The sequence below is a fragment of the Saccostrea echinata genome, unplaced genomic scaffold (assembly GCF_033153115.1).
Source record: "Saccostrea echinata isolate AGI-Se365-2 ecotype Australia unplaced genomic scaffold, CSIRO_AGI_Sech_v1 ptg000060l, whole genome shotgun sequence".
Taxonomy (NCBI): domain Eukaryota; kingdom Metazoa; phylum Mollusca; class Bivalvia; order Ostreida; family Ostreidae; genus Saccostrea; species Saccostrea echinata.
The window spans coordinates 2533812-2561714 of NW_026889809.1; the positions used below are offsets into that span (position 1 = coordinate 2533812).

Genomic DNA, 27903 nt, shown 5'->3' on the forward strand with positions numbered 1-27903 from the left:
TCTACAAATTTTTGTAGACCAACTTCTGATTCTGATACAAGGATGAGATCATCAGCAAAAACATATGATTAATTGGCATAGTATCTAGATATGCAGGATATGTGCTTACATTCTTAAAATAATTCCCAGTATCATCAACAAAGATATTGAAAAGTGTTGGATTTAAGGAAGCTGTAAACACTGCACACTAAAGAATTCTATTTGTTGGGTAGTTTTATTGAGTTAGAGTGATCTGCCCTTAGAAGAAAAATAGTATAAATGGGAATCTACAGTTAATGGTACAATTTCTTATGAATTAAAGTATTCTTAGTGTTATGTTAGGCCAAGATTAAGTAATTGAATACATTATTTCCATTAATTTTCCCGATGCAAGTAAACAACAGTGATTTCTGTTCACAGATAGTTCATTGTCTTTGAACATTTTTCCTGCAGAAATAAGGCAGGCACCCTATGTTGAAAATGAACTAGATACACTGAATATGTGCACCTTTTTATGATATATTTTTCTCAAAGCCCAAAAAGCATTTTTCATTAGTGTTTAGAGCTTCCTTAAATTATCACCTTGTCTGACTCCTCTATTTGCTTTAAATTTTTCACTGATTTGATTGTCCTTTTTTACAATAATAGTATGTATTTGTATAAATGTTGCATTTTTTCAATTTGTATAAAAATGCAGATCTCCACAAAGTATCAAAATTTTTGAAAAATCTACGATGCACACATATAAATTCTGTTTCTTTGAATAAAGATATGTGTTTACAAGTTTATTTATACAATAAAGATATCTGTTTACATGTGTATTAATACAATATATTCTCAGTGGTCCCTAGATATTTCTTAAATCCAGATTGATATTGGCTTTGTAGATTATTCGACACAAGATAATAATCAAGCGATTCTGTAAAAGGCTTGTAAAAACCTGGAAATTTTTTTCATCGAAATTCAAAAGGAAAAAACAATAAATATTCATATGCAAATTTTCACACCGGATTTCTCCAATTACCTGATCAATACAGAGTTACTCATTTTTTGCAGAAGTTTTATCAAACTAAAAGAGATCATTTCTTACAAAAGAAATAAAATAAATTGAAATGTCTAAATATCATCCTAGTTCCATGTGTATTTATAGAGTGGCATGCATAGAATGGCAATTTTCATCATAAAATAATTCCTGATTGAAAATGTGTAAATTGCGTATACCTTCCACTGTCAAGCCTTTAACCTAGCAATGTAAATATTTCTAAAAATGGTCTAATTCTTTCCAAAGAAAGAACTGCAAATTATTTAGGGGGTATTTTTTCGTGCTTTTGGAGAACTGCATGCAATAAATTGAATTGTTTGAGATTTAAAGGCCAATAAACATAAATGACACATCAAAATCATGTTTAAGAACACCAAGTTATATTTTTTTAATTTTTATATTTATCTAATTATATTATATTTTATTCTATTTATTATTATTATTATTATCATTATATTTTTGGATATATAAATAAACACTTTGCCAAAATTAGGTCTTTAACATGAAGATCAAGTTTAAGATTTAGACTGTGAATAAACCTAAATTTTCAGAATTGAGAGGTACTGATATTTTCTGAATCAAAGATAAATATGACATAAAAAATCAATTCTAAAACATATGAATTGTATTGCATTATTTCATTTAGGCACCTGATCCCAACATTGGAATTTACAGGGGTTGGTGTTTTATGCCCTCTTCACATATTTGTATTGTTTATAGATTTTTTGAGATCGATCACTGCTTGTAATATTCACCTTTTACATAATGAAATAAATGACTTTATGAATACCTGATGTGGTAGTGCTCTGTTTGACACAAATAAAAACGCTAGGCTGGAAGTTGACTTGTCATTTATTACTAAATAAATGATGAATCAATTAAAATATATCAATACATAGTATAATTGACAAATTTATTAAACAAAATATTTTTATTCAATAATGAGAAATCTCTGCAAGTCCGGCCCAGTGTATTACTAAATAACAAACAGCGAGAAAGCATAGGGTTTTGTCACTTGCTAAGCAATCACTTTATGTAGTTGTAAAGCTATTACATTATTTCTAGTTTTATCTCGGAATAAAGCATTTGAAAATGTAAAAATATATATATTAAAAGACATTGTTTCGTTTGTATAAAAACACAAAAAATCTTGAGTAGAGAACTCCACTAGTGAGTATATTAAATCTGGTTGTCGTACATGACAAGGTAAATTGATCTTAATATCTGAAACCATACTCTTCATCATTCAATTTTGTCTGAATATTTAGCTTCTGTGTGATCATACAAATATGCATCATTTCTAGTTGAGATTGTTCTATTCTCATCATTGACTTTAGTTAACTTTGCATTATTAGTATCTGTGTGATCGTAAACATTTGCGTCATTTCCGGACAAGGTAGTGCTATACACATGATCTGTAAGCTGTCCTGTGATTGGTTTATCCCAAGTGTGATTATACACGTCTGTTTCACCATTGGGCAGTAACTTCCCATACTCTTCAGAATCGTCAGTTATCCTCTCTTTGTTGACTAAAAACGTAGTATCGTAGTCTGTATTGTTTATGGTAGGTGATGGCTCTTCTTTCACCATTACTAAATGTGTTATCCTGTCTTCTTTCATTTCACTGTAATAAATATTCTCTGTCGGAGCCGGGTGAGATTTCTCTTTTCTATGTGGACGCCTGACAAGACAGAAGATTTGAGCTTAGATATTTTTAACTTTAGATAAGTGAAAATAATTAATAATGATTATTTAAAAAGGGTAAAAATTATATTCAATAGTAATTTGCCAGGAAAATCATAAAATTTCTAAATTTAAAACTTGCATAGCACAATATAAAGCGCATATTTTCCTGAAGAAACACATAGACAAATAAATCTAAATCATTGCGGTAAGAATTGTAGCATTGTTTGTACCCATATTTTTATCGCTTTTAATTGCTTTTTTTTTTTGGTTGTTGCTGAATATTTCACATTTTTGAATAAATGTTCAAGGTGACTATTATAAAAATTAAATGCAAATTTGTATTGATGTAAAGAAATCATTTTTACTACTTATTAAAGATTAATTCCTGCATGTGGATTTACCTTCTCTTAATGAAAAGGACGATGATAATAGTAACGACAATTATGATACAAAGGAGGCCTCCCACGACACTTCCAATGATAAAAGGCATCGATGAAACTGGTGTTTCTGCATCAAAGTTTAAATAAATATTTTTATTCTTTATATAAAAGTTTAACAGATAACTGCATTAAAATATAACTGATACTACCATGGTTTCCAAATTGCGCTCGGAAAAAATCAAATATTTTGCTCACAAAAAACTGTAAGAGAAGTTATCAATGACGTAGTAACATTTCAAAACCTTAATTGTATTATGTGATTTGTATATCAAAATATTTTGGATTATAACATAGTCTATATATACTGGAGAAAGAAATAGCATTTCTATTTTCCCCCAAAAGCTGCTTAAAAAATATTTCTTAAATGAACTTGAAATAAAACCGGTAAGTAGAGAACCTCTATATTAAAACAGTGGTAAAAAGGTTAACCAAGAAAGTGTGAAGTAGGTTGGTAAAGTAACCATTGTTGTCTTTCTGACGAGTTACAGGAGATGAGCCTGTTACTTGGTGCCCAAACGTCGTTTGTTCCTTCGATGATCTGAGACCAGGACTTGTAGTATGCGGTGTAATTGTATCTGTATTAAAAATATATCAATTATTTACAAGTTTTAAAGAAACTCAATGTTTATCATGCAGAGACAGAGATAAGATAAGATACACATGCAATAAAATGCATTGAAGAAATGGAAAATAGATGGTCGGAATGCATTCTTCTTTTTTCTTTTTCAATTGGCTAAGGGGTTTTTTCTATGTACTTTTGCTCATTTTATTGCTGGTTATTAGTGTTGCCCTTTTGTAAAGCATGCAGCGGGAGGCTGATAAAAATCACGTGATTACTTTTTTTTTTGTTTGATTGCCTGAATACACAATATGGCTTGCACTAAATGCTGAAAACTTTATAGTACACAATAACATAAGTGTACTATTTTCGCGTGCTTTTGCCTTTTTTCGCATTCTATGGAAAAGTACTAAAATGATTATAGTCAAATGATTGAATTATTAACAATCGTGATCATTCACAATGCAATTACTTTAAACTTGTAAATCAATACTAAATAGTTGCCTGAATGGTGGTTAGAACGTTTTATTTTATACTCTTAGAGTAAGTAGTTGATCCTTACGTCGCGGATTCGAATCCTACTGTATAACAAAAAGACGAATTCATCAGATGAAACCATTTTAATCGAGGTCCCATATCGCAGTAAGTGCTAACACGAAACGATCTCTCACTGCTTAATGCAGCTGTCCACCGGTAATTAGTGGCATATGATTTAAAAATTCGAAAAGGGAAGTAAAACAAACAAATTAATAAATTCGTATAAATCAATTAAAATATTTATCAAATTGTTAATAAAAATGTTGTTTTGTTTGTTATCCGTTTGTTTTAAGTTCCAGGCTAAAAAGATCATCATCATGATTTTTTCAATTACGATATCGAGCTGAAAGAGGTCTTTCTCATTCGTAATATTGTACATGTATATTCAGTTGAATCTTTATTGCAAGATTTTTTCATAAATAACAAAGTTAATATTTCTATCTCTACATTCTACATAAACTCGAGGAGGAACACCTTCCTATTTTTTCGGGTCCATAATTGCTTATCAAAACAATTATATTTTATATTTAATTGAAGATGTAAGAAGATAAAGAGAGTACTCTTTATTTATAGACTGTGGAAAAAAGAATTCGACAAAGTATGTAGTGCGTATGACAAACATTGTCGTTCTGACAATCATTAACCTTCTGTCTGATGAATAACCGTTCTTTGTCCTCTCTCCGTTTCAAAATTAGATATTGTGGTCCGAACTGTATTTGTATCTACATATAAAATATATCAACTATTCACAATTTATAAAAATATTTAATCTGTAGATGTACGAAATGTACATGTACCGGACATAGATGTAGTAAAGCGCGTAAATAGAATAGATATTATCTTTACAAGAAGGAGCTTTGAATGCAATTTCATTGCTTTCTTTTCTGATTTGTCTAAGACTTTTTTTTTCTTTTTTGGTCTTGTTTGTTATACACGAAACGGTTTGTGATTGTACAAACTGCAAAGTTTATATGCAATGCTACAAGAAACGGTCTCTGAACAGTTCTAATAAGCTTTACACATTATTTTTACACGTTTGTGCCTCGATTGCAGCCTTTTCTTGGGATTTTTTCGTTTATTAAATCACCATTAAATTCGAATGGCAGAAAAATTAACAATTGTGATCTTTCAGATCCATTTGAATAACTTAATACTCCATTATTCTATAAAGAGAATTTTATTACGCTTGTAATTTATATATGTACTTGACGTTTTATTGTGATCCGCTTGTTTTTTTTAAAAAAGATTCTTGTTAAAATATCACCACAAAGATAACGAATAGAAAGTAAGCTCAATAGTCTATTGGAACATTACATATTGGGAGCAGAGAAAGAACGGACCTCCAAAAAGTGCAGAGCTGAATCAGATCAGGTGCCATGGATGAGCAAGCATCCCCTGTCGATCGGTCACACCCGCTGCATGCTCCTTGTCATGATCGGAAAAACGGAAAAAACCGTAGGCAATTCAGTGTGAAAATAATAGTCTAACAAACTGTGGGGGAAAAGTCAGTCAACGTTCGAATTAAAAATAGATAGTATTTGCTAACAAAGTAATTGTTTCAGCGAAGGATTTTGCAAAATTTTGACTTTAAACGGGACTGTTGATATTCTGGTATCAACTTATTTGTCAATAGCTTGCCTCCTTTTAGAAATTGTTCATAAGTAGAACATGAACCAACTCGGAGATATAAACTCCATATGCAGGTGATAAACGTATGTTGCTGCATAAATAAGGGAAGTTGACGATTTACATCTACAAATTCGTATCTAGTAATAATTTTCCACTGAAAAAATTATCATTCGTGATAGTTCACACGTAGCATTGCAAATAAATAGGTAGACTCATTATTATAATTGGTCCTGTAATTATTCAGACTTTTTCATCAATGTTCAAAATATTAAATAAAATAATGTGTTCGTATCGCACACATGCCTGACATATTTCTTTTCTTTCTTTCTTTCTTTTTTTTTTTAACTATTTCTTATATATTTAAGGAGTAACTACATATCATTAATATGTAGTTATGGTATCTGTATTTATATTAGACATCAAATACAGTATATCAAGTAAATGCAATTTCTAAAAATATTTAATCTTTATTAACATCAGGAAGATGTACTCAGTGAACAAAATTTTAGGGGATATTAGTTTTCTTTCTTCTCTTTTCTTTGTTTGTTCGTTCTTTCTTTTTGTTTATTTATATATATTTACATTTGCAAATGTTTTCTTTTATATCACACTATTAAAAGCAACGCGTATCTATATCCGTTTAAACACGGGTTCCTCGCGTCATAAACATTCGACTTTCACGGCAGATCAGTCGGTAGAGCGCTCGCTCCGTGTTCGGTGGGTCCTGAGTTCGAATCCCGGCCGCGACTGACGTAAGTCGATAAAAAATGGGTAACAACTGTTCATTCGCCATGCGCTCGGCACTTTGAAGTGAAAGTTGCGGGTACTTCGGATGAGATCTTAAAAACCGAGGCCCCGTGACACGGGAGGCGTTGGCACGATAAAGATCCCTCACTGCTCAATTCCCCAGAGTGCCGAGTAAATGTCAACATTTGAAGCCCTTCACCGGTATATGATGACGTCTCTATATGAGTGTAAAATTCTCGAATGGGACGTAAAACAACATACAATCAATCAATCGACGTAATTTTCTCAGTGACGTCATGAAGGGTCGACACGCAATCAATGGATCAAATACGAGTCGTTGAGTTCGAAAAATAAAAGATTTCACGCATTAATCAGGAAATTATAAAATATGAATAAGTCATGTATATAAATATAAGTAATAATATATAATTTTTAAACATCTATCGGGATATATATACGGATTGGTACGAGATCAAATTTACCATATAATTTGATCTCGTGACCAACCCGTATTTATTTAAGGAATAACTGTCTAATTTTTTGGATTCATGATGTGATCAATCGAGTGGCTTGCGTGATAATTTGCATAAACGCCGAAGGCGTTTATGCATAAAATTATCACGCAAGCCAATCGATTGATCATCGTCATGAATCCAAAAAATCTGACAGTTATTCCTTATATTTACATGCTCCTGATTCTGCAAATTTCCGTGCTAATAGCCCCGCTTCTGTCTCTATTTGTCCCGCCCCGCACGTGATTTTTTTTTAACCGCGCCTATTGATGAACCAGTAGATTTATGTAGAAATAAAGTATTTTTACAATTTGTAATTTTATCTCGGACAAAGACATTGGAAATGTAAATATTTCCCGATAGATGTTTAAAAATGATACATTATTTCTTAATTCTTCCTACATTCTTTCTTTCTTTTTTTTTCTTTTTTTTTTTTTTTTTTTTTTGTTTTTTTTTTTTTTTTTGTTTTGTTTTGTTTTGTTTTTTTTTTTTTTGAGGCGGCTTTAAACATTTATGAAAACGCAAGAAATAAGATTTAATATTAACCTGTCGTTATGTCAGCATTCTTGCATATGGAGGTATGAGTCTCGCTACAGCGTAGAGGCAGAGGTTCATAAGATCCATTTTGGTTACGGACTCCGATACATACTGAAACGTTCTGTTCAGCACTGCTATCTGGTCGAAAAATGTAAAATGTTCAATACGATAGTATCTAAATGAAATGAAAAATAACAAAGAGCAATAAAGTTCACAGTTCAAGAAAACAATTCAAAGTGAGAGCAGAGCAAACATGGATTTGTGAAAACAGAAGGGGGATCAATGGGTTTAACATTTATCATTTCAAACTTTAAACAATATTAATATTTAGTTTGGTATAATTGTAACATGCTAGACCCTAGCGATCTCCTTGGGATGGTACATGTACTTGGTTTGTCCAAGTCTTATAAGGATAATGAATGGTCTTAACCATACATTTATTTTTATTTTGTTTATATATATATATATATATATATATATATATATATATATATATATATATATATATATATATATATATATATATATATATATATATATATATATATATATATATATATATATAACGTTCTTTCTTGTATTTTCATTTAATCAAATAACCAGTTAATTAAATTATATACAATTATTTATTAATTAGTACAATTTAGCAAAGGGGAATAACTCTCAACCGTTTCAAAATGATCTTATTTAATCTGTTCAGATTTACAATCATAATTGTAAAACATAAAGATAATTCAAGAATCTGAGAGAGAACTAAAAAGTTTATTATCTAATGGATTACCGAATGACTCTTTCATATCCTATACTTATTAAATTCCAATTAAAGTAGGAAAACTTAAATAGTTTTAAAAATGTATAAAGCATAAGATTTAAGGTCAAGATCTAGTAAATGACTTTAGAATGTTATTTTGGTGCTAGATCCATTATGACGTCATAATCAATTCAAACTTTCTTTTTCCCGTACTTTGCGACTCTAATAGAATTATGTAGAAAATAAAGTATTTTCATGGCATTCAATTTGAAATCGTGTAAAAAGTAATCCCGGTACCTATATTCAATTTTACATTATTTTAAAGAAGAGGCTAAGAACATACAAATTACTGTTTTCTGAGAGACTGTAGGCAATCTGTATACATTTCATTTGTCTGATATGACAAAAAACTCCCATATTCATGACTGACTTTCTTAGGTTTTCATTGAAAATGACAGTTGAAAATATGAGTTTTCGTCTTGTTTACCTACAAATTATACCCCGATACACCTTATTTGACCAAGCTATAGTTATAAAGCATCATAAAAGGAATTCAGTTCTCAAATTTGAAAAATCTGTAGGCTCCTTTCATTTACTAGATCTTGACCTTAACATTAAAAAGGCTTTTAAATATAAATAGGAACTAACTCAATTGTTAGCGCCAACAGAAAAAATGACCCTGATCTTTGAAGTATATTCATGATATTAATTCATGAAATATTCTTAAAAGTAATACCACAAATTGGTGAAGTAACAAGCAATTTTCGAGTACAGTTATAGATAAATAGATTTGACTAAGTTTTAACTGAGCAGTCACAGGGGCATGATTTTTTAGCTTTGTCCATAATTTAACAACATAACAAATTGTCTAGGCAGAAATAATAATTGGTTAAGTATTATATTACCCTTCTTTATCAGTTTAAAAAAATGTCCTGCAATGTTTGAGCTACATTGCTTTAGATGCTTTTGACTTTTAGGATATGATCTTAAGGCACTGTCATATAACTCAATCTGTGAAGAATCCAATTCAAATTTATGACTTTTATGATTTGATATTTATTGAACAGCTATAATGTTCTTGAGCTTTTTATGTATGACAATCAATAACAATTATAAGCTAAACAAAGTTATAAAAATAAACGGTATGCATTTTGTAGGAATGTATCAAATTTTATGATGAATCATGGCCTTGACACGACTCCTATAGCAGATCATAATTTCTTTCTGTTACAATGACGATGGTCTTAAAAATACATCCCCATGTTTGTGCACCTTTTCACATTATCTGTGACTTAAAAGGGGCATAAACTACACGATACTTCAAATGTATGAGCACCAGAATTACGACACGCAAGTTGAGGAATGGAGAAAATAAATCCTAGACATTCTCATCTTGAAAGGTGATATAAATTACTTTATTTTTAACTGATGGTGATGTGTTGCAATGCATGCATGGCATAAAAATACTCATGCAAATACGGTATTGTGTACGTAAGATATATAAGATTTCAAGCCACTACTGATTTCGTACCTTTCTTCCAGCTTATAATCAGTCGTCGAACATATGGCGTCCATCTTGGAAGACTGTTATTATTCATCTCATTTCGATACCTTTGTATCCATGTACGTTGTGTTATATCTAATAATTAAATTGCAAAAATGGATTTCTTCCAATTCAGATACATTGATAAGTAAAGAGTTGATATAGACATGACAAACCTGCTGAATCACAAGGATACGTCTCATTTCCTTCGTTTGTCTCCAGCAGACAATCGCCTAATGTCTCATCTGTGAAGAGAAATGTTCTTCTAAAAACTATATATATACGCAGTTTACCAGCTATAATTTAGCACATTTTATACTCTTGGTTAAATCTTTGCTATACGTGAAAAATTTTTAATTAGGAAAAATTGTTAATTTTACCTCTTATATCTTACATAGGAATCATTTTTTCCTGGTGCAAAGATTGAAAGAGATATAATGATGTTATTCAAATCAATATTTGTATTGGAAGAGTTATTTTTATATATATTTGGTATTAATCTGACAATTTGGGCATCAAGTGACAAACTTCCTGACATAAACAAAATTGGCATCACCGAAAGTATTTCCCCCTTTCCGCTGTGAAGACACGAGGAAAAAAACTCTACAAATATCTTTACGGAGAGTGGCAGAAAATGATGTAATGTTTGATATTCGTTTTAAGCTCAAAATCAATCAGAACACACAAAGATACCAAACTTCATGCACTTACAAATCTATGTATGAGTTGGTATGTGTTATTATGCCTATTTTTTTTTTATAATTAGAAATCAGCTTTTTTCATGCTTATAACTGCAATAAAGAGTCTCAAATATACATCCTTTGGAATTGATATTCAGAGGCATATTCAGTGGAGTTGTCTTAATTTTCCAAGCTTCAAAAGTATTTTACTTACGTTTTGTATGTATTTTGTATCTAAATTTTACAATATATAGCGCAATATCGCTTCGCAATATCGCTTCAATTGTACTTGACTTGTAGAAACTCACATTTCACTCAAAAATTCACTCAAAAATAGAAATTTAGAATTGAAGTTGTGCATCAGTATTTTAGGCAATGTAACAATTATTCAGAAAAAAATTATGCTTCGAGTAAATGTTCTTGTTACGAGAAATAAACATCTTTTAAAAAAAAAAAATGAAAAATGAGATGATTAATTTGTATATGTTATAAACTGTTTCTGCTTTTTGTTTAATTTTTTTTTATAAATAACGAAAGGCAGGAAGTTTAACTTGAGGTTTAGGTTTTTTTTTTTTTTTTTTTTTTTTTTTTTTTTTTTTTTTTTTTTGAAATTTTCTTATTATAAAAGCTTGTATACATGGTCATGAACTAGTAATATGTACGGTGTATTGTCCAAATAATGATTCTCCAGATTTTTTTTAAAACATTAAATTGTTAGAGGTCATGTAGGGCAATGGATATATCGACCAATTTTAGACAAATTCATGAAAAATATCGAAGCTATTCTTGGCGTAAGAAAAATACCTTTCAAACAGAGTTGATTTTTTTTGTCATGTCAGAAACACTCTTGTCCTGCTTAAATAAATGTAACATTGAAACTAGCTATAGATCAGATCACTCCATGCTTTCTTTGATGTTAAAATTTTATGACTTTAAAAAGGACGAGGTTTTTGGAAGTTTAATAACTCTCTATTAAGGGACAAAGAGTACTTAGATTGCATTAAGGTGGTTATCATTAATGTTAAAATGCAGTATGCTGCACCTGTTCACGACAGATAATATATACATTCTTTTCAAATAAAGAGGTATGTTTTACTATAAATGATCAATTGTTTCTTGAAACTTTAGCGATGTGTATCATAGGAAACGAGCCATCGGACTTTAGGGTGACCATCGGACTTGGACATCCGTACAGACGTCAACCCATCGGGGTTTGGTGCAGACCATCGGACTTTGGCGAGACCATCGGACTTTGGCGTCACCATCGGACTTTGGAGTCCTACACATATATCAAGAAGAAGACATTAAAATATTTATTTGAATTAAAAAATATTTTAAAAAATCATGTTTTTTTTAATATTTTTAAATCTTTGGAAAATATCTTAAGAAACATACTGCATATATAATATAAATATTATATGATCATACTCTAAAGAGAAATTGAAAAAGAATTGCTATTCAAGAAAAAATGGTAATGTTGAAATTTGAATCTTTCCCATTTAGATAAATTTGATCTTCACTGGAATATATCAAATGAAATTAATTAAGAATTTCATTAAAAAAAATACTAGATTGCTTGCCTGTAATAAGGTTTACAAAAAATTGATTGAGAACTAATTAAGTGTTTGCAAACCTTTGTTGAGAACACGTGTTACAATGCATGTATCTGCTTGATTGATTGTTATGTGTAGAAGAGTTTTTAATGTATATCGAAATATCACAATCGTATACACGTATATGTTCTTCTGTGTAAATTTATACCTATATATATTTTTTAATTTGTTTATGAATGTATATCTATATATGTATATCTCAGCACACCAAAACAGAAAATACAAATGGAATTATGTAATACATCTGTTCGAGAGATCGTGAAGACAGAACACATGCACGCATTCATGCTTTCTGTGCTTTACTTTTGTGTTCAGTTTTTAGCGTAATATTAATAATCTGATCCGCCACATGTAAACGTAGTCTATAGACCAAATAAAATACAATCTGCGCATGCTTAGTACTTAGAGGAGAGGTCTTAGTCTCTTGTACTTTAGGTCCTGTCTTACGCCGCTTTCTGAAACGCGATTAAGACCCATCTAAATTTTGGCGTAACTCGTGTAGTCGGACTAACCTAGGCCCAGATCTACGATTTTTTGAGAAACGAGCCCCTGGAGGAAAATCTTACAGATGAAAAAGTTTTTGATTTTGAAACTAAAAAAAACAATTTGAAAACTTAAGAAGACATAAATTACAAGGTATATGTGTAAGAAGTAGGACACGATGGGTAGATGAAGGAGAAAAACCTACAAGATATTTCTGTTCCCTAGAATCCAGGAACTATACTAGTAAAATAATATCTATGCTAGAAGTAGACACAGGAGACATAATCCATGATCAAGCACAAATTTTAGAAGAAACAAAGAAATTTTATGGGAAATGATATTCTGAATCTGTATTAAGTTAAAATTTGAAAGAGTGAGTCTGATCTAAAATTGAGGATACTCCAAAGTTATCTAATGCAGAGGCTGAAGAATTAGAAGGTGTTATTACTTTACATGAGGCTTCTAGCACTCTAAGTAAAATGAAATCATATAAATCTCCAGGTTCTGATTGTTTTTCAACAGAATTTTCAAAAGTTTAATTTTGGAAATATCTTGGGCACTTTCTTGTCAGATCAATTAACTATGCATATGATAAAACCTACTGTCTATCACACAGACACATGGTATAATAAAACTTTTAACAAAGGGGGATAAGCCAAGACAGTTTCTAATAACTGGCTGCCAATAACACTCCTCAATACTGTATACAAAATTGCATCACGTACTATTCCTAAAAGAATAAATATTAACCTTGACAAATTAATAAAATAGCGATCAAACGGGTTTTTTTCTAATAGGTACATAGGAGAAAATATACGTTTGATTTATGATATTACGCAGTATACAGAAGAGGAAGATATACGAGGCTTGTTGCTATTGATTGACTTTGAGAAAGCTTTTGATACCATTTCATGGAAATTCATTTAGAACTCCCTCCACTTTTTTTTTTAATTTTGGTCCCTCAATACAAAAATGGGTGAAATTGTTTTATACTAATATAAGTTCCACAATTAATCAGAGTGGTAAGTATTCACAAAATTTCAATATTCAGAGAGGCTGTAGACAAGGGGATCCTCTATCACCCTAAATCTTATAAGAAAAATAAAAAAAAAATCAAGGGAATCACTGTAAAGAACATGGAAAAGAAAATATCACAATTAGCAGATGATACTTCAATTCTGTTAGATGGTAGCAAAGAATCACTGACAGAAGTGATGAAAACATTAAAGAAATTTTCAGAAATGTCTCGTTTATATATCAATTGTTCGAAATCCCATGCAGTTTGGATTGGTTCCAAAAAATTTAGTCAAGAAATGTTAATTCATGAGCATAATCTTAAGTGGGGGTATACAAGATTTACCTTACCTGGAATTCATTATGATGTTGATTTGAGTGAAATTGAAAGTTTCAATTATGAACCCAAATTAAGACAAATAAAAGTCACTATTAGTCAGTGGAGTAAGAGATATTTTCATTTGTATGGAATGGTTTACATCACAGAGTGAGGAGAGATGTTTTAGTAAAAATATATGAAGACGGACTAAAAATGATAAATCTTAGAGCTTTCACTGCATCACTTAAATTATTTTGGATGAAACAGCTCATTCTGTCAGATAAAGGTTTACATTTTTTTTTTACCTAATATAAATTTGATAAAAATGTTAACATGTGGCATTGAATATATTAAGACTATCATGAAGAATTTGAAAAACAAGTTTTGGAAAGATGTCTTTGAGACTTGGACTGATTTAAATAATAAACACTCTAGTGACTGAAAGGTTTCAGGAGACATACCAATTTTTTATAATCCTAAAATTGTCATTGGTGGGAAAGCTATTTATAATAAAAATATGAATGACCTGAATATTAGAATTATAAATGATCTTAAAGATGAAAATGGTTTCTTTTACAGTTATGAGAGTTTTTAGGGTATATATAAATATATAAATGTAAAGCTCAATTTCTTAGAATTTGCAGGTATAATACATACTGTAAAAGCATGGATGAAAGCAATGAACATTAATGATATCACTGAAAATTACCAAACCCATTAATTTTGCCTTGCACTCATATTCTTTCAAAGTGTAAGAAAGCAAAACAGTTTTATGAAATAATTAATGCTAATATAAAATGAGATTTTAGGGAAAAAAATCAGATGTCAGACCTGCAACTTCACATATTAAACTTTTTATGAAACTCAAAAATATTTATCATACAAAAATGGAGACAAAGAGGTATTTGACACCAACTGGAATCAATGGAATCAATAGTTTTTATAAATCTGTTATAAGAAAAGAATCAGTCTTATTCATAAAATATGTGATAACATGCCAACTCTCTCTCTCTCTCTCTCTTAAAAACCACAGTCTGAAAAAATGTTAAACTTTGTATTATGTCATGAAATAACAGATTGTGTATGAAATAAAGAATTTTTTAAATAAAAGTTTAATTTGAAGTACTATAGATTCTTTTTTTGATATGAATAACAGCTTTACCTATTTCATTGGTAACTCTGACTTTCCTATACCAGGCAAATACATAAGTTCCCGTTCTCTGCTCGCTACCGGTTCCGATTACGTCATTCCCGATGTTTATTGAATTTTGTGAATTGCAGGGCTTGTTTTCAGTGAAACCCGCTTGTAGTCTTAAATTCTCTGTGCAAACGCAATGCGTTGTCTACAATGATGTATTAAATCTTGCTTAAGTTTCTTTAACAATGCAAAATTTCCCAATCGGTATAAACTATTGCACGATAACTTTTAACCTTGAAAATGTTAATCAAAAGAGAATATCTTTATCTCCAAAATTTGGTCTCTACATCGATGATGGAATTCTCCTTCTATACAGGGTTGGCAAAAAAACTGGAAATACTCATATTTCCCAGGACGGTAGGAAATACTGCTAATTACCGGGAATTACTGGTATTTCTCGGGAAACACTGGGAAATAATAAATACCTACATATTTCATAATTTTATATTTGTCTGGGTATAGACATGCAGTACACCTTATTGGCTAAGATATCTATCTGGTATCACTGACCCTGATTTAAATATTTCTTGTTTCCAATTAATTCATTTTATATAATCATAACACAGTATATTCACATACCAGTCTATAAAAGTCAATGTAATGAAACTACAGCTCCCAGTTGGATTTTTTATGTAAATGTAGAGTATGGTGTAAATATCAAACCTAAGAAGAGGCATTTCATTTCTACTCAAGGTAATTATATCTCAATACAGGAGCACTAAACTGTGTAGAGTAATTTTTTAAAACAGCATGATTGATTGTGATAACTAAAGTGTTTATAGAAGGATTAAAACAAGTTTGTTTTGTTGTGGGATTTATAATTAATAAACTTAATAATTTTGCAAAACAGAAAGGAAACTTGAATGGAAAAACTTCAGTTTTGTTTTTAATATACAGCCAGAGAAATTGTACTGCTACAGAATGCTGGACCTGGAGTAGTGATACACTCTGAATATGTTAAATTGCAGTTTGAGACATATTCAATATTATTCATATTCTGTTTTATGTTTATTCTATTTCTGAAGATTGAATGAATGAAAGAAACAAAATACTTTAACTTAGAATTTCCCAGTATTTCCCAGTATAGAGAAAATTTGTATTAATTCCCATGACGGGAAATACCGGTATTTATCACTTGTAATTCCCACCACTGGTATTTCCCGGCCAACCCTGCTTCTATATCAGATATTCAGACGAAGGAACAAATGTATTTGAGGTCTGAAATTGTGTCATGCTAAGTCATAGTGCGTTTCTATGTATTTACTTTATTATGCTTCGACTGAAGAGGTGTACACTAATGTACCCACTAATGAACACTAAAATTCTGAAACATTAAAGAACCCACATACTTTCCACACAATTCCCCATAAGTGTAATAAACATTATATCTCTTTACGTTCCTAATAAGGACATAACTTGTTGAGCGATATTAATGTCTATAAAATAATACACGTTACACTTTCAAAATTTTTAGTTGAAGGGGGGTGAGGGTAAAGTATTGAGATTGTCGATGCACTTAACCAAAACGTATATACAAGGAAAATAAAATAAATAAACATCAGGAAAAAAGACATATTAAACAACTATCTTCACATTAGGATAATAATAGAATTATTATTATTATACCTCATTATAATTATTCTATACAAAGCTTTATTGATTGGTTCTAGATTACCACGTGACAGGGCCATTAAACTTCATATTTCCCTGTCCTCGTCATGATTTTCATCATATTCAACCTCTTCGGAGACCTAGTGCGTTATCGTTCGTTGAACGAAAACTCCCGAGAGCAGTAGACGTCACAATAGCCTGTTTCACGTCACGAATTTGCTGATGCACTTCTGCAAATTGTTTCCGTAACACAACGTTAAAATTGAAAATAAATGTAAGAGCTGTGCAAATTTGAATGTTTATGTTTATTTTTAAAGTTTTTGCTTGTTTCGGTATAATAAACAATTTATTGCATGAATGTTCGGGAACCATGATCATATATTCAGCCAAGAAATATCATATTTCCCTCGGGAGGCCTTTGGGGAATTTGATTTTCTTGGCTGAATAAATCTTCATATTTTCCTCACGATCATGCAATAAATATTTAATATTTTTTAAAAATAATTTCGCAATGAAAGCAAAATGTATTTTACAAAAATTGAAGACAGTGTTACTGCGCTTTACAATTTTGACCTAAATTCAAAAATGGCAAATGCGACGTAGGATCATGTTTCTCAATTTTCTTAGCTATATTGTACAAAATAACATTACAAGACTGAACTATGGAGATAATGAACAGTATTCAAGCTCAAAGTCCATTAAAACAATACAAATCGGTAGCAAAACAAACACGGACCTCCAAAAACATCAGAGGTGGGATCGGGTGCGATGGAGGAGAATATCATTAATATATGATAATTGTTTTCTTAATTTTTTTTTATTAAAGTCAGCATTTTCTCAATATATAGCATACAGATAACATAAAATGAATGAGTAACTATAATTTAATTTAATAATCTGCAGGATTTTTAAGCATTATATTTGAGAATATTACATACCCTTTTCCATATGACATCATGCATAGGCCCGAAACACCAAACAAGAGTAAGAGGGCCGAAGACCCGAGGGCTGGTATTGTTCGAGGGTTGATACAGTGTTTGATATGGAAAAGGGTATATTTTATAATGTTTATTAATAGTTAGTAGTAACATAGAGCGCACATGTACCTGTACAAATAAAATAAATCACCGACCACCTTTACAGTAATGTAAAAGGTGAAGATAACGAACAGCAGTTAAAATAAAATACAAACGAAACATATCTGTGAACAAAGCATGAAACACAGACCCCGGGGAATTCCAGAGGTGGGATTTAGTGCCTAGGAGTAGTAAGTATCCCCTGTTGACCGGATATACCTGCCGTGCGTCCTATGTATTGATCAGGTAGATGGAATTCTCAGTAATCAAATTAAGTATTAAAAAAACCCTAACAATGATTTGTTTATTTGTTATCGTCCGTTCTAGAATTTTTTACACATATTGAGACTCCACCATTTTGCAAATTTAGAACTCGGCACTTACAGAAGTGAGAGATCTTTTTCGTGCCAACACCTACTGCGACATTAAACCCCGGTTTATACGATCCACTACGAAAAATCGGCCTCCGCGTCATACAGTGGATTCGAACCCGTGACGGAAGGATCAACTCCTTAATCTCCCACTCGAGAGCAAACGCTCTCACCACTGCGCCATGCAGGCGACCAATTGGTAGGAATACGTCAGTCAAAATACGACCCAATTGTAGGTTATGTTTGCTAACAAAATCATTATAACAATCATGGAATTTACGAATGCTGACTTTAAACAAGGTTGTTGAAATCCCTGTAACATCAACTTATCTGTCAGGAGCCCGCCTTGGGTAAAACATTGATCGTACTCAGAGTATGCTCTTGAGTATGGAATAAGTTGGGAGATGTTAACACTGTATGCAAGTGATAGCGGAATAGTTAGCCCTTCTTGTCTATAGTCAGTAAAATATCCTAATATAAAACAGATGTGGCAGTATTTTATTTCGAGTTCACTGGGATATATCGAGTCAACATGTGAATAGAAGTAACATTTTTTTATTGATAAAACGTTGTCAATTTATCTGAATGTAGATTGATTGATTGATTGTATGTTGTTTTACGTCCCATTCGAGAATTATTCACACATATAGAGACGTCACCATATACCGGTGAAGGGCTTCAAATTTTGACCTTTACTCGGCACTCAGGGCCATTGAGCAGTGAGGGATCTTTATCGTGCAAACGCCTGCCGTGACACGGGGCCTAGGTTTTTAAGGTCTCATTCAAAGTGCCGAGCGCATGGCGAAGGAACAGTTGCTACCCATTTTTTATCGAATTAGTTCAGTCGCAGCCGAGATTCGAATTCACGACCTCCCGATCACGAAGCGAGCGCTCTACCGACTGAGCTACCGTGAACGGTTCTGAATGTAGAGTTGAAGGCCACAATTTAAAATCAAATACAATTTTTCCACAGAGAATGTGACAATTTTTCCACAGATAATGTGAACGAAAAAATGTGTGTTTTATCACATATTATGTTGTTTAAGGTTTAAAACTACATGAGATATGAAGAATCCATATCAGCCCTTCAAATTCCCATCATGCAGTCCTGGAAGCTGATATGGCTATTGTGACGTCACGCATATCGTATATGCAAATGACTTTTACTTATTACTAAATATGTTAAAATTCGCAAATAAATTTTAAAAACTCGAATGATCTTATATGCTGATTAATTAACAATATTCAAATTCAAGTGACACTTCTGACAGGTAAAAGTAATTAAAAAGACATTGCTGTTTTGACAAATAAGTGTTTATCTCGATTGTGTTAATTTTCAAACGCGTAGTAACTTATAACTATTCAATGTAATATATAAAGATGAGTTTCCCAAGAAAAAATTGCATCTTTGCAAGATGAAGTGTGGAATAGCTCATAATAAAAACACCGGAGCCGTTGCAGATGTGGTCGCGCTTTTGATTTATGCATATTTCAAAGCTTTTATAATCGCCATCCACGTGGAATTTTTAAAGGATTAAGTGATATTATTTTATTTTTATAAACAAAATTAATAAAATAAAATTTGTGGAAAGGTAAATACTTTAACTCTGTAAAACAAAATAAAGTGTAAATTAATTTCAGTGTAAACATCAAGAACAAAACTCGGGTCGTAACTTTTTAACATTACTCTTTCTAACGTGGATACACTTACGTTTATTCCGAATTCCTTGTAGCTGTTTCTCCAATTTGCACATATTTCATGACATTGAGCAATAGGTCCAAGTTTTAAACTGGACATCAATTGTTTATTGAACGGAAAGTAATGATACAGGCTGCATCCTAGTAAAAGAAGCTTAAAAAATATCGCTATTCACATTGATGTAAATGTACAGCAATTTCATTTTTTTCAAGGCCTGTAAACGTTTTGTAAAAATAAATACGTATGACCACTTTTTCAGTAGCAAGAAAGCTATGAAGATTTCTATAGATCATGCTACCTTTCAAACTAAGCTCAAATTTGTTAAGAATAAAGTATTTCCATTTTAATCGGATGAATTGGATAGTAACATACATTGAAACTTAAAAGATCTTAGGTTTGAATGGGATTTTTTTTCTACATCTGCAAGATTTTAATCTGCCTTATTTGTTTTTTGTTTGTTTGTTTCTTGTTTAATATGTTCCTACGTACACATGTGTTCATTTATGGAGAAATTACATGAACTTAACTGAAGTACGAAAAATTAAACCATCATAAATATCTATAATGAAATATATGGAGATAACGAACAGTATTCAAGCTCAAAAGTCCATTAAACATTACAAAATAGGAGCAGAGCAAACACGCACCTCCAAAACATCAGAGGTGGGATCAGGTGCCATGGAGGAGTGAGTATCCCCTACCGACCGGTCATACCCGCCGTGTGCTCCTTGTGCTCCTTGTCATGATCGGGAAATAACGGAAAAATCCGTCGACAATGCAGTGTGTAAATAATGGCTGAACAATTAGTATGAAAAACGTCAGTCAGCATTTGACTCAATGATAAATTGAATTTGCTGACAAGGTCATTGTATCGGCCATAGAACTTACGAAATGATGACTTTAAACGAGACTGTTGATATTCTTGTTTCATCAACTTGTTTGTCAATAACAATGAACATCAAACTACCTGCTAGTTCAAACCATGAAGTGAATGTTCCTGTGGCCCCTATCCAGTGAACATCATCAGACATGTAGGTCGGAGCAGAGGATCTGTGTATGAGAACAGGGATATCTGTAATTGGAACACCAAGACTGAGAGATGTATCGGATACTGCCAAGTTACAACTTTCTGACGCTTCAGTCCAATTCTTCTTGGTCTCTTCAATGCACAGATCTATTGTAGTAAAAAAAAGTCTTTCATTCTTTAACCATGTATTTTTTTTTATAATTGAATGAGGTAAATACAAAATTTATAACCCCATAACTAGATTTTATATATACCTCTCCCATTATTTTGAACATGATAAATGTATCTGATAAACGTATGAAGATTGAACCTATGAAAATTATTAACTTTTCAAAAAATGATATGCTATCAGGGTTGATATGGTATATATAGACTTCTACGTGTATATTGCCTTCATATAACAACCGAAAATGGTTTCCATAGAGTGCTTCATAGATAACAGTGTATCCATAGCAAATTATTCTATGCACTGCTATTAACTACTAGATGTCATTCATAGAGTGCTTATCTCTGCCAACCCTATAAAAGTATAAATAAAACCTAGAGAATTATATCTCTTCTGTAATAGATCAGATATTTAATGTTTTAAGTTTGAAAGTAAAACAAAAGATGATCAAAGGACTCGTCAACCTTTGTGCATCCATGCTATTTCAAGGAAGATGACTCAATTTGTTGTAAATAATATAAAACAATTTTTGAGATAATGCATGCATGTTAATAAAAAAAATCCAATATAAAATCCTTATTGTTTCAGCAATGTCTTGAGAAGCATTTTTCAGTGAAAACATTTTATTCTTCTCTGATTTCCACCAGGCAGGTCCGTTCATTCTAGAATTTTAAAAAAACGTATGTGTGGTGCTTTTCCTTTTAAATAACTATAGAGATACTTTACCACCCAATACAAAGCGATTGTTCAAGTGCATATTGGTACATGTAATTCCCTATTGTCGAACTGGTCACGCCCATCAGAATTCTACACATAACTAAATTATCGTATTGGGTAAATTCTACCTATTGTAGCAAGTGAAAGTTCACATGAGAATTAGATCTCTGATCTGGAAAATTGTTTCCTTCTTTTGATAACAATCAGTAAAGCCTGAGCATTAAGGGAGAAACATGGTTTAACAAACATTTTGCTGTGTACATACACATATGCGTTAATCTACAGAGGTCTATCCGATGTTATCAGCTAAAACAGGAAATGTTGTCAATGCCAATCCTCATGTATAATCTGAACTTAAAAACCGATGTTTCCTCGTGTACTTACATGCCCAATATCAATAGGCCATTTTTCATTCTATAAATGCATAGGCCACACCCTTATCCTAATATTAGGTTCAGAAGATTCCTATAAATTCTATCAACTATTGTCTTTGTTGGGAATTTACTTTAGGTACAAAATAAAAGATACAAAATGATTGTAAAACTAATACCTTTGTCAAAAGTTTCACATAACGACTGAGATTGACGACACAGAATCAAAATAAGTAAACCTCCACAGAGAACGGAGTCCACCATTGTATATTAGTATCTCTGTTTAAATGCCCTTCTTGAGATCATAAAGTTAACACAGTTTAAATGGGGGAATTCCACACACTCTGTCGTCCCAGTTTTTAAACAGTTACCAAGATATAAATATACCCTTCCTGTTACTTCATTCATGATACATCTTGCGTGCTTTAGTAAAATAAGTTTCAGAATTTTTAAGTTTTCTGAATCATATGCAAAATAGCCAATTGGCCTCGCAATAATCATTATAAACAAACGTAAGTCGTTGAGCATCATCAAACGAAAGTAGGAAAATTGTATAACTCAACACTTCACGTCTCAGGCTTTTCTAAATAAGGTGATTCATTTGTCAGTACATTGTTATTTATTTTTACATTGCACATCATAACGGAAAAAATAAATAAAATCACTTTAAAGCTAACATGTTAACAGCTGTTAAACTTATCAAATATATAATTTATTTAGATAGATACTCAGGATTTGACAAATCTTTTCACTCAAAGCCCCACTCCATCTGTCTAAAAGTATATGCGTAATCCATTTATTTGATGTTGATGTCAATGCAAAGGTGGATCTTTGCTATTTGCGTTGTGGCGTTTTCCTCAATTCGTTTTGCAGTACATCTGACATTCTATATAGAGAATGGATGCATGACTGTAGGAACCGGGGGGATAACTCTGCCGATATATAGAATACTATAGAAAACATAGCCGCTATATGATTGTGCCCTTGTACCCCTCAATAAAACGTCTGATGACCTTTTTTTTCCAAACTGAAGTTGCAAAAAGAGTATATCCTCTTACATAAAAAAATCTAATTCCCTTATTTCTTTGCAGACAAGTAATTCAATAGCTTTTTTGACAGGGAGAGATTAAAGATGATATAGTATATGTGGGGGTGGAGGTGGAGCACAAACTTCAAGTAGGATCTTGGGTAATATTTTTGGTATATGCATTTATACTCGAAAAAAAAAATTAAAACGATACTGATAAAAAAAATTTAATGAAAGACATTTTGCCCTGTGCAAAAATAATTTATCTAAGGCAAGGGGGGGGGGATAACCCAACAGAAATCCCATGATAGGTATTTAGAAAAGGTCACATATGTTGGCAATTTAATGAGGACTACCTCCACCAATCCCCACCACCATTAATGACTTTACAGATCTGACATCAGCCATAAAAACTATTTAAATAAGACATATATAAAAATTCTTTTTATAGGTGAAAAGAAACACTATAAGATAGTGCAAGATATTATATAACACACACACACACACACACACCCTGATTGAATTATTTGCCTGCAAGGAAATGTGGAAATTAAATGTTTTGTTCCTTCCGATTTACTCCTTCCTCGCCTTCACAGTGTAAGAATTTCTAATCCGCAAGTTTTTAATTGTTATCATTGTACGCACGCTCTCGATTCCAACCAACTTTTTACATTCATTTAAATATAAAATGCAATTTGGTTATTAAAGCCTGCTTAAATGCAACTTTTAGATATGATTAATTAGTAATTGATTAATGATTTTTTGATAAACAATGTCAAAAAGTCTCTTATTTACAGCTCCTTTAATAAGGGGTAGAAAATTTTGTCAATTGAAATCAGGCTTTAAAACATCATCAGATTTTCAATTATTCATGGAAATGGATAAATGACTTAAATCTCTCCGTGTTTCACTTAAGTAAAATTCAACATTTCAGATTGATAAAGTTCATTTATTTTTTTTATCTCATTTAAAATTAATATAGTTAATATATATTATATAATATATAATGACTATTTTCCTGTTTTTAGTCTGTTAACATACCCCCTCCCCTCTCCCCCCTAAAATCACAAAAACTTTGGTATGAATTTATGAAATAACAATTTATAATACCTGTTAAGAGGAATTGTTGTTTGACGAGAGGGCGGTGGAATTTTTTGAAAATAAATAACCGTTTTCCGTTGTTTTCTATTGTGAAAAACACAAGTTTTACCAAAATTAAAGACTTATCTCTCTTTGTTGTATACCAAATGGGTTATGTTTTTTGAAAATTCACATAAATTTCTATTTAAATATGAAAATCACTCAAATGTGAGATAGTTGGAAGAACAATACTTTCATTTGTCGTTCTTTTCTTGCATAGGGTTTATTCAAGTATGCGCATTAAAGGTATTAACGTTCATAAACCCTCTGCTCACTCATATAAAATGTTTATTTAACTCATGATTTTCCAAAAGAAAAGTATTTGTTTAGTAAAATACAAACAAGTATTGCATAGCTTGCGGGGCAAAATTGGACAAAAAAAGATACTTCAAGTTGACAAATTTATAAAGGAATAATAGACATTTATGACATTAAGAGTTATCTCTCTTATCAGAGTATTGCTGAACCTTAAAGATAACAAAACAGGCAATACCATCTATAATCAGTAGCAGTTGGGAGCAAGCAGTAAACAACTGGCAGTTGGTAGTAAGCAGTTGGCTGTCGTATATGGAATTCCATATGGAACTGTTGTACTTACGCATATATTCGTGTTTTAATAGTGTCTGATAGAGACGATGTTTTGTCACTTGGGGAAAATAGTGACGATATAAAATTTGGACAATGACATTAGTCCTGATAACATGGAAAAAGTGAAGACAAGGTTTGAGAGTAATTCGAGAAGAAAATCTCGTCATTCGTTCAGGTTTTAAAAGAAAATTATCTGATACAAGCGTGGAATCGTCTTTAAAAAACGGTCTGTAACCAAAAAGAATAACCCTTGCATTTATACTGATTCATTAAAATCTACTCTGGGTATTAATACTGAAGTCTATTTCTTGTTTATCGAAACTGACAAATGTATGTTAATGTACGGAGCCCACTTCAAGTCAAAATGCTGATGTTATGGAAAGGAGTTTCAGCCATAATGCACCTAGTGCAACTTTGACCAGACCCTTTTCAGATTTCATTAGTTTGAATCAAAAGCACTTGAATTATAATTCTTTATATGACTTTGACTTGAATTATCCCCAAACACTCCTCAGTAGTAGCTGTTGATCATCAGATTGCATTCAAAGATGCATTTGAAAATCCAAATAATACTCGGACTACAGAGAAAATTGACTCTGTGGATGAGTTAATATCCCACAATTAAACCCAGAAGAGGCCACTTGTCCAAAACTAAGTACAGGTTTGACTAAAGCTGTTAACGCAGCTCTCTCAGTAAAATCAAGTAAAAAACATTCAAAACATTTGCAGAAGACCAGAAAACTGTACATATCTAAAAACCCCAAGAGTAAATAAGTTTGTTTGTTTATTGTTTTAACGTCCCTCTCGAGAATTTTTCACTCATATAGAGACGCCACCACTTGCCGGTGGAGAGCTGCAAATTTTGACCTATACTCGGCACTCATGGCCATTAAGCATTGAGGGATCTTTTTCGTGCCAGCACCTACTGCGACACGGGACCTCGTTTTTTACGGTCTCATCCGAAGGACCGGTCTCCACGTCCCACAGTGAGATTTGAACCCGCGACGTAAGGATCATCTCCTTACTCCGCGACTCTAGAGCGAACGCTCTAACCACTGCGCCACGCAGGCGATAAGAGTAAATAAGAAAATTTGGGATGCTATGAATAAAAATGCTCAGTCCGCTGATCTTGCTTTACAAGAAATACAAAGGTATATGGCTCAGGGTTTGATTCCCATTGTTTCATTGGCAGATCAGCTGGCAAAATAATAAGGAAGATTTAGATATTCAAAAAACGAAATCTATGTTATCTGACTCCATTAGTCTGTTGGGATATGGATAATATAATTTGTCGATGAAACGTAGGAATGACTTAAAGAGTTGTTTAAACCCCAGATACAGAAAAATTTGCAGTTCCGAAATACCTTTTACCGACAAATTGTTTGGAGATAATTGTGTCACCAAACTTAAAGATATGGGTGATATGAATAAACATTCATTGAGTTCCCTTACGGGTCAAGGTTCTTTTAATACATTCAAAGACAGGTCTAATACTTTAAACTTCTGGGGTGCTGTTCGTCAAGGTTACCAACAGCAGAATCAGTATCAAGGTTACCAAGGGTACCAGTAATTCAAACCTCATGTAGACAGACAACCTTCAGAGGAGGGCGTTATCCAAGTCAAGCCAAAAAATAGGCTACCAGATCTAGAATCAGAACCAGTTGTTACTATATTGATGATTCTATTGTGATAAACAAAAACTACGGGGACTGCAAACAAGAAACTCAATTAATTGTGAATGAGTTGGATAAACTTGGGTTTACTATAAATCTGGAAAAAAAATCTGTTATTATACCAACCCAGAGTTTTTTGGAATTATTAATTGATTCAGTGCAATATAAATTTTTCTTAACTGATGAGAAAATCACTAAGATTGTGTCATTGTGCATTCTGAATGAAAAATGTGTTACAATTAGAATAATTGCATCTTTGATAGGTCTTGTGATCCATACATTTAATGCAATTTCTGAGAGACCGATGCATTACAAAGATATGGAAAAAGATAGGATTCGAAAGGTCAAGGTATGGTAACAGCCGAATCAGGCCCATTATTTGATGTAAAAATCAGAACACAGTTAAAACTGTGATGGTTGGTAAGAACTTAAAATGATGCTTGTTTAAAAACCAGCACTAATTTTGATTCAAAGAGGTCACAATCGGGTGCAGAAGTGGGGCATCCCGAATTTCCTCAATTTTGGTGGAATTTCGTCAAATTTGGGATACTTTTCACATCGGGAAACATAGAGCACAGGGTTGCCTATCTGAGATTTTTATACACAAGGTGCATCTGATTCTAGTGTATGAAATATATAAATTTGGTAGATAGGCAAGAGTGTGCTCTATGTTTTCTGAAACAAAATGTGCCGTAAAATCGATGAAAATGTGCATAAAAATGAGAAAATTCGGAAATTGACAAATTTTCTGACCTTTCCTGTGACCTTAAGTATCCCATAACTTAGAACCAATACTCATTTTGTGCCATGGGTGACAACAGGTTTTTATTGATAAACTGTTACATCATTCTAAAAGACACCCCAAACCAGGGGCCAAAAAGGGATCTTAGCCTATCTTGTCCTTTAAGACAATACAATGATTATGATTCTAAAATGTTGATATATGACAGGTAAGAAGAAATTATGTAGAAAATAAATGGTGGTTAAATAATGTAGAGAAGTTCAATGATAAACCAATTCATTTACCCTTTATCGATTTCTGAATTGGAACAGATGCCTCATTACAAGGCGCTGGGGGGGGGGGGGGGGGGCTAGATTTTCAAGTGTAGGTGGTCGTTGGACTTTGGCAGAATCTAAAATGCACATTAGTGATTTGGTACTTTTAGCA

At 32.0% G+C, this 27903-nt stretch overlaps 1 protein-coding gene across 1 annotated transcript; it reads right to left on the reverse strand.

The window, feature by feature from the left end:
• Nucleotides 1-1855: 1855 nt before the first annotated feature.
• Nucleotides 1856-22693, reverse strand: LOC133175099 (uncharacterized). Its single transcript, XM_061310231.1, has 10 exons — nucleotides 22487-22693; nucleotides 20994-21200; nucleotides 20039-20166; nucleotides 15234-15414; nucleotides 10139-10207; nucleotides 9951-10058; nucleotides 7678-7806; nucleotides 3609-3722; nucleotides 3109-3214; nucleotides 1856-2702 (listed from the first exon to the last, which is right to left on the reverse strand). Exons 1-10 carry the CDS (start codon nucleotides 22569-22571, stop codon nucleotides 2264-2266), a joined length of 1566 nt encoding a protein of 521 aa, XP_061166215.1. The 5' UTR covers nucleotides 22572-22693; the 3' UTR covers nucleotides 1856-2263.
• Between the last annotated feature and the right edge of the window lie 5210 nt (nucleotides 22694-27903).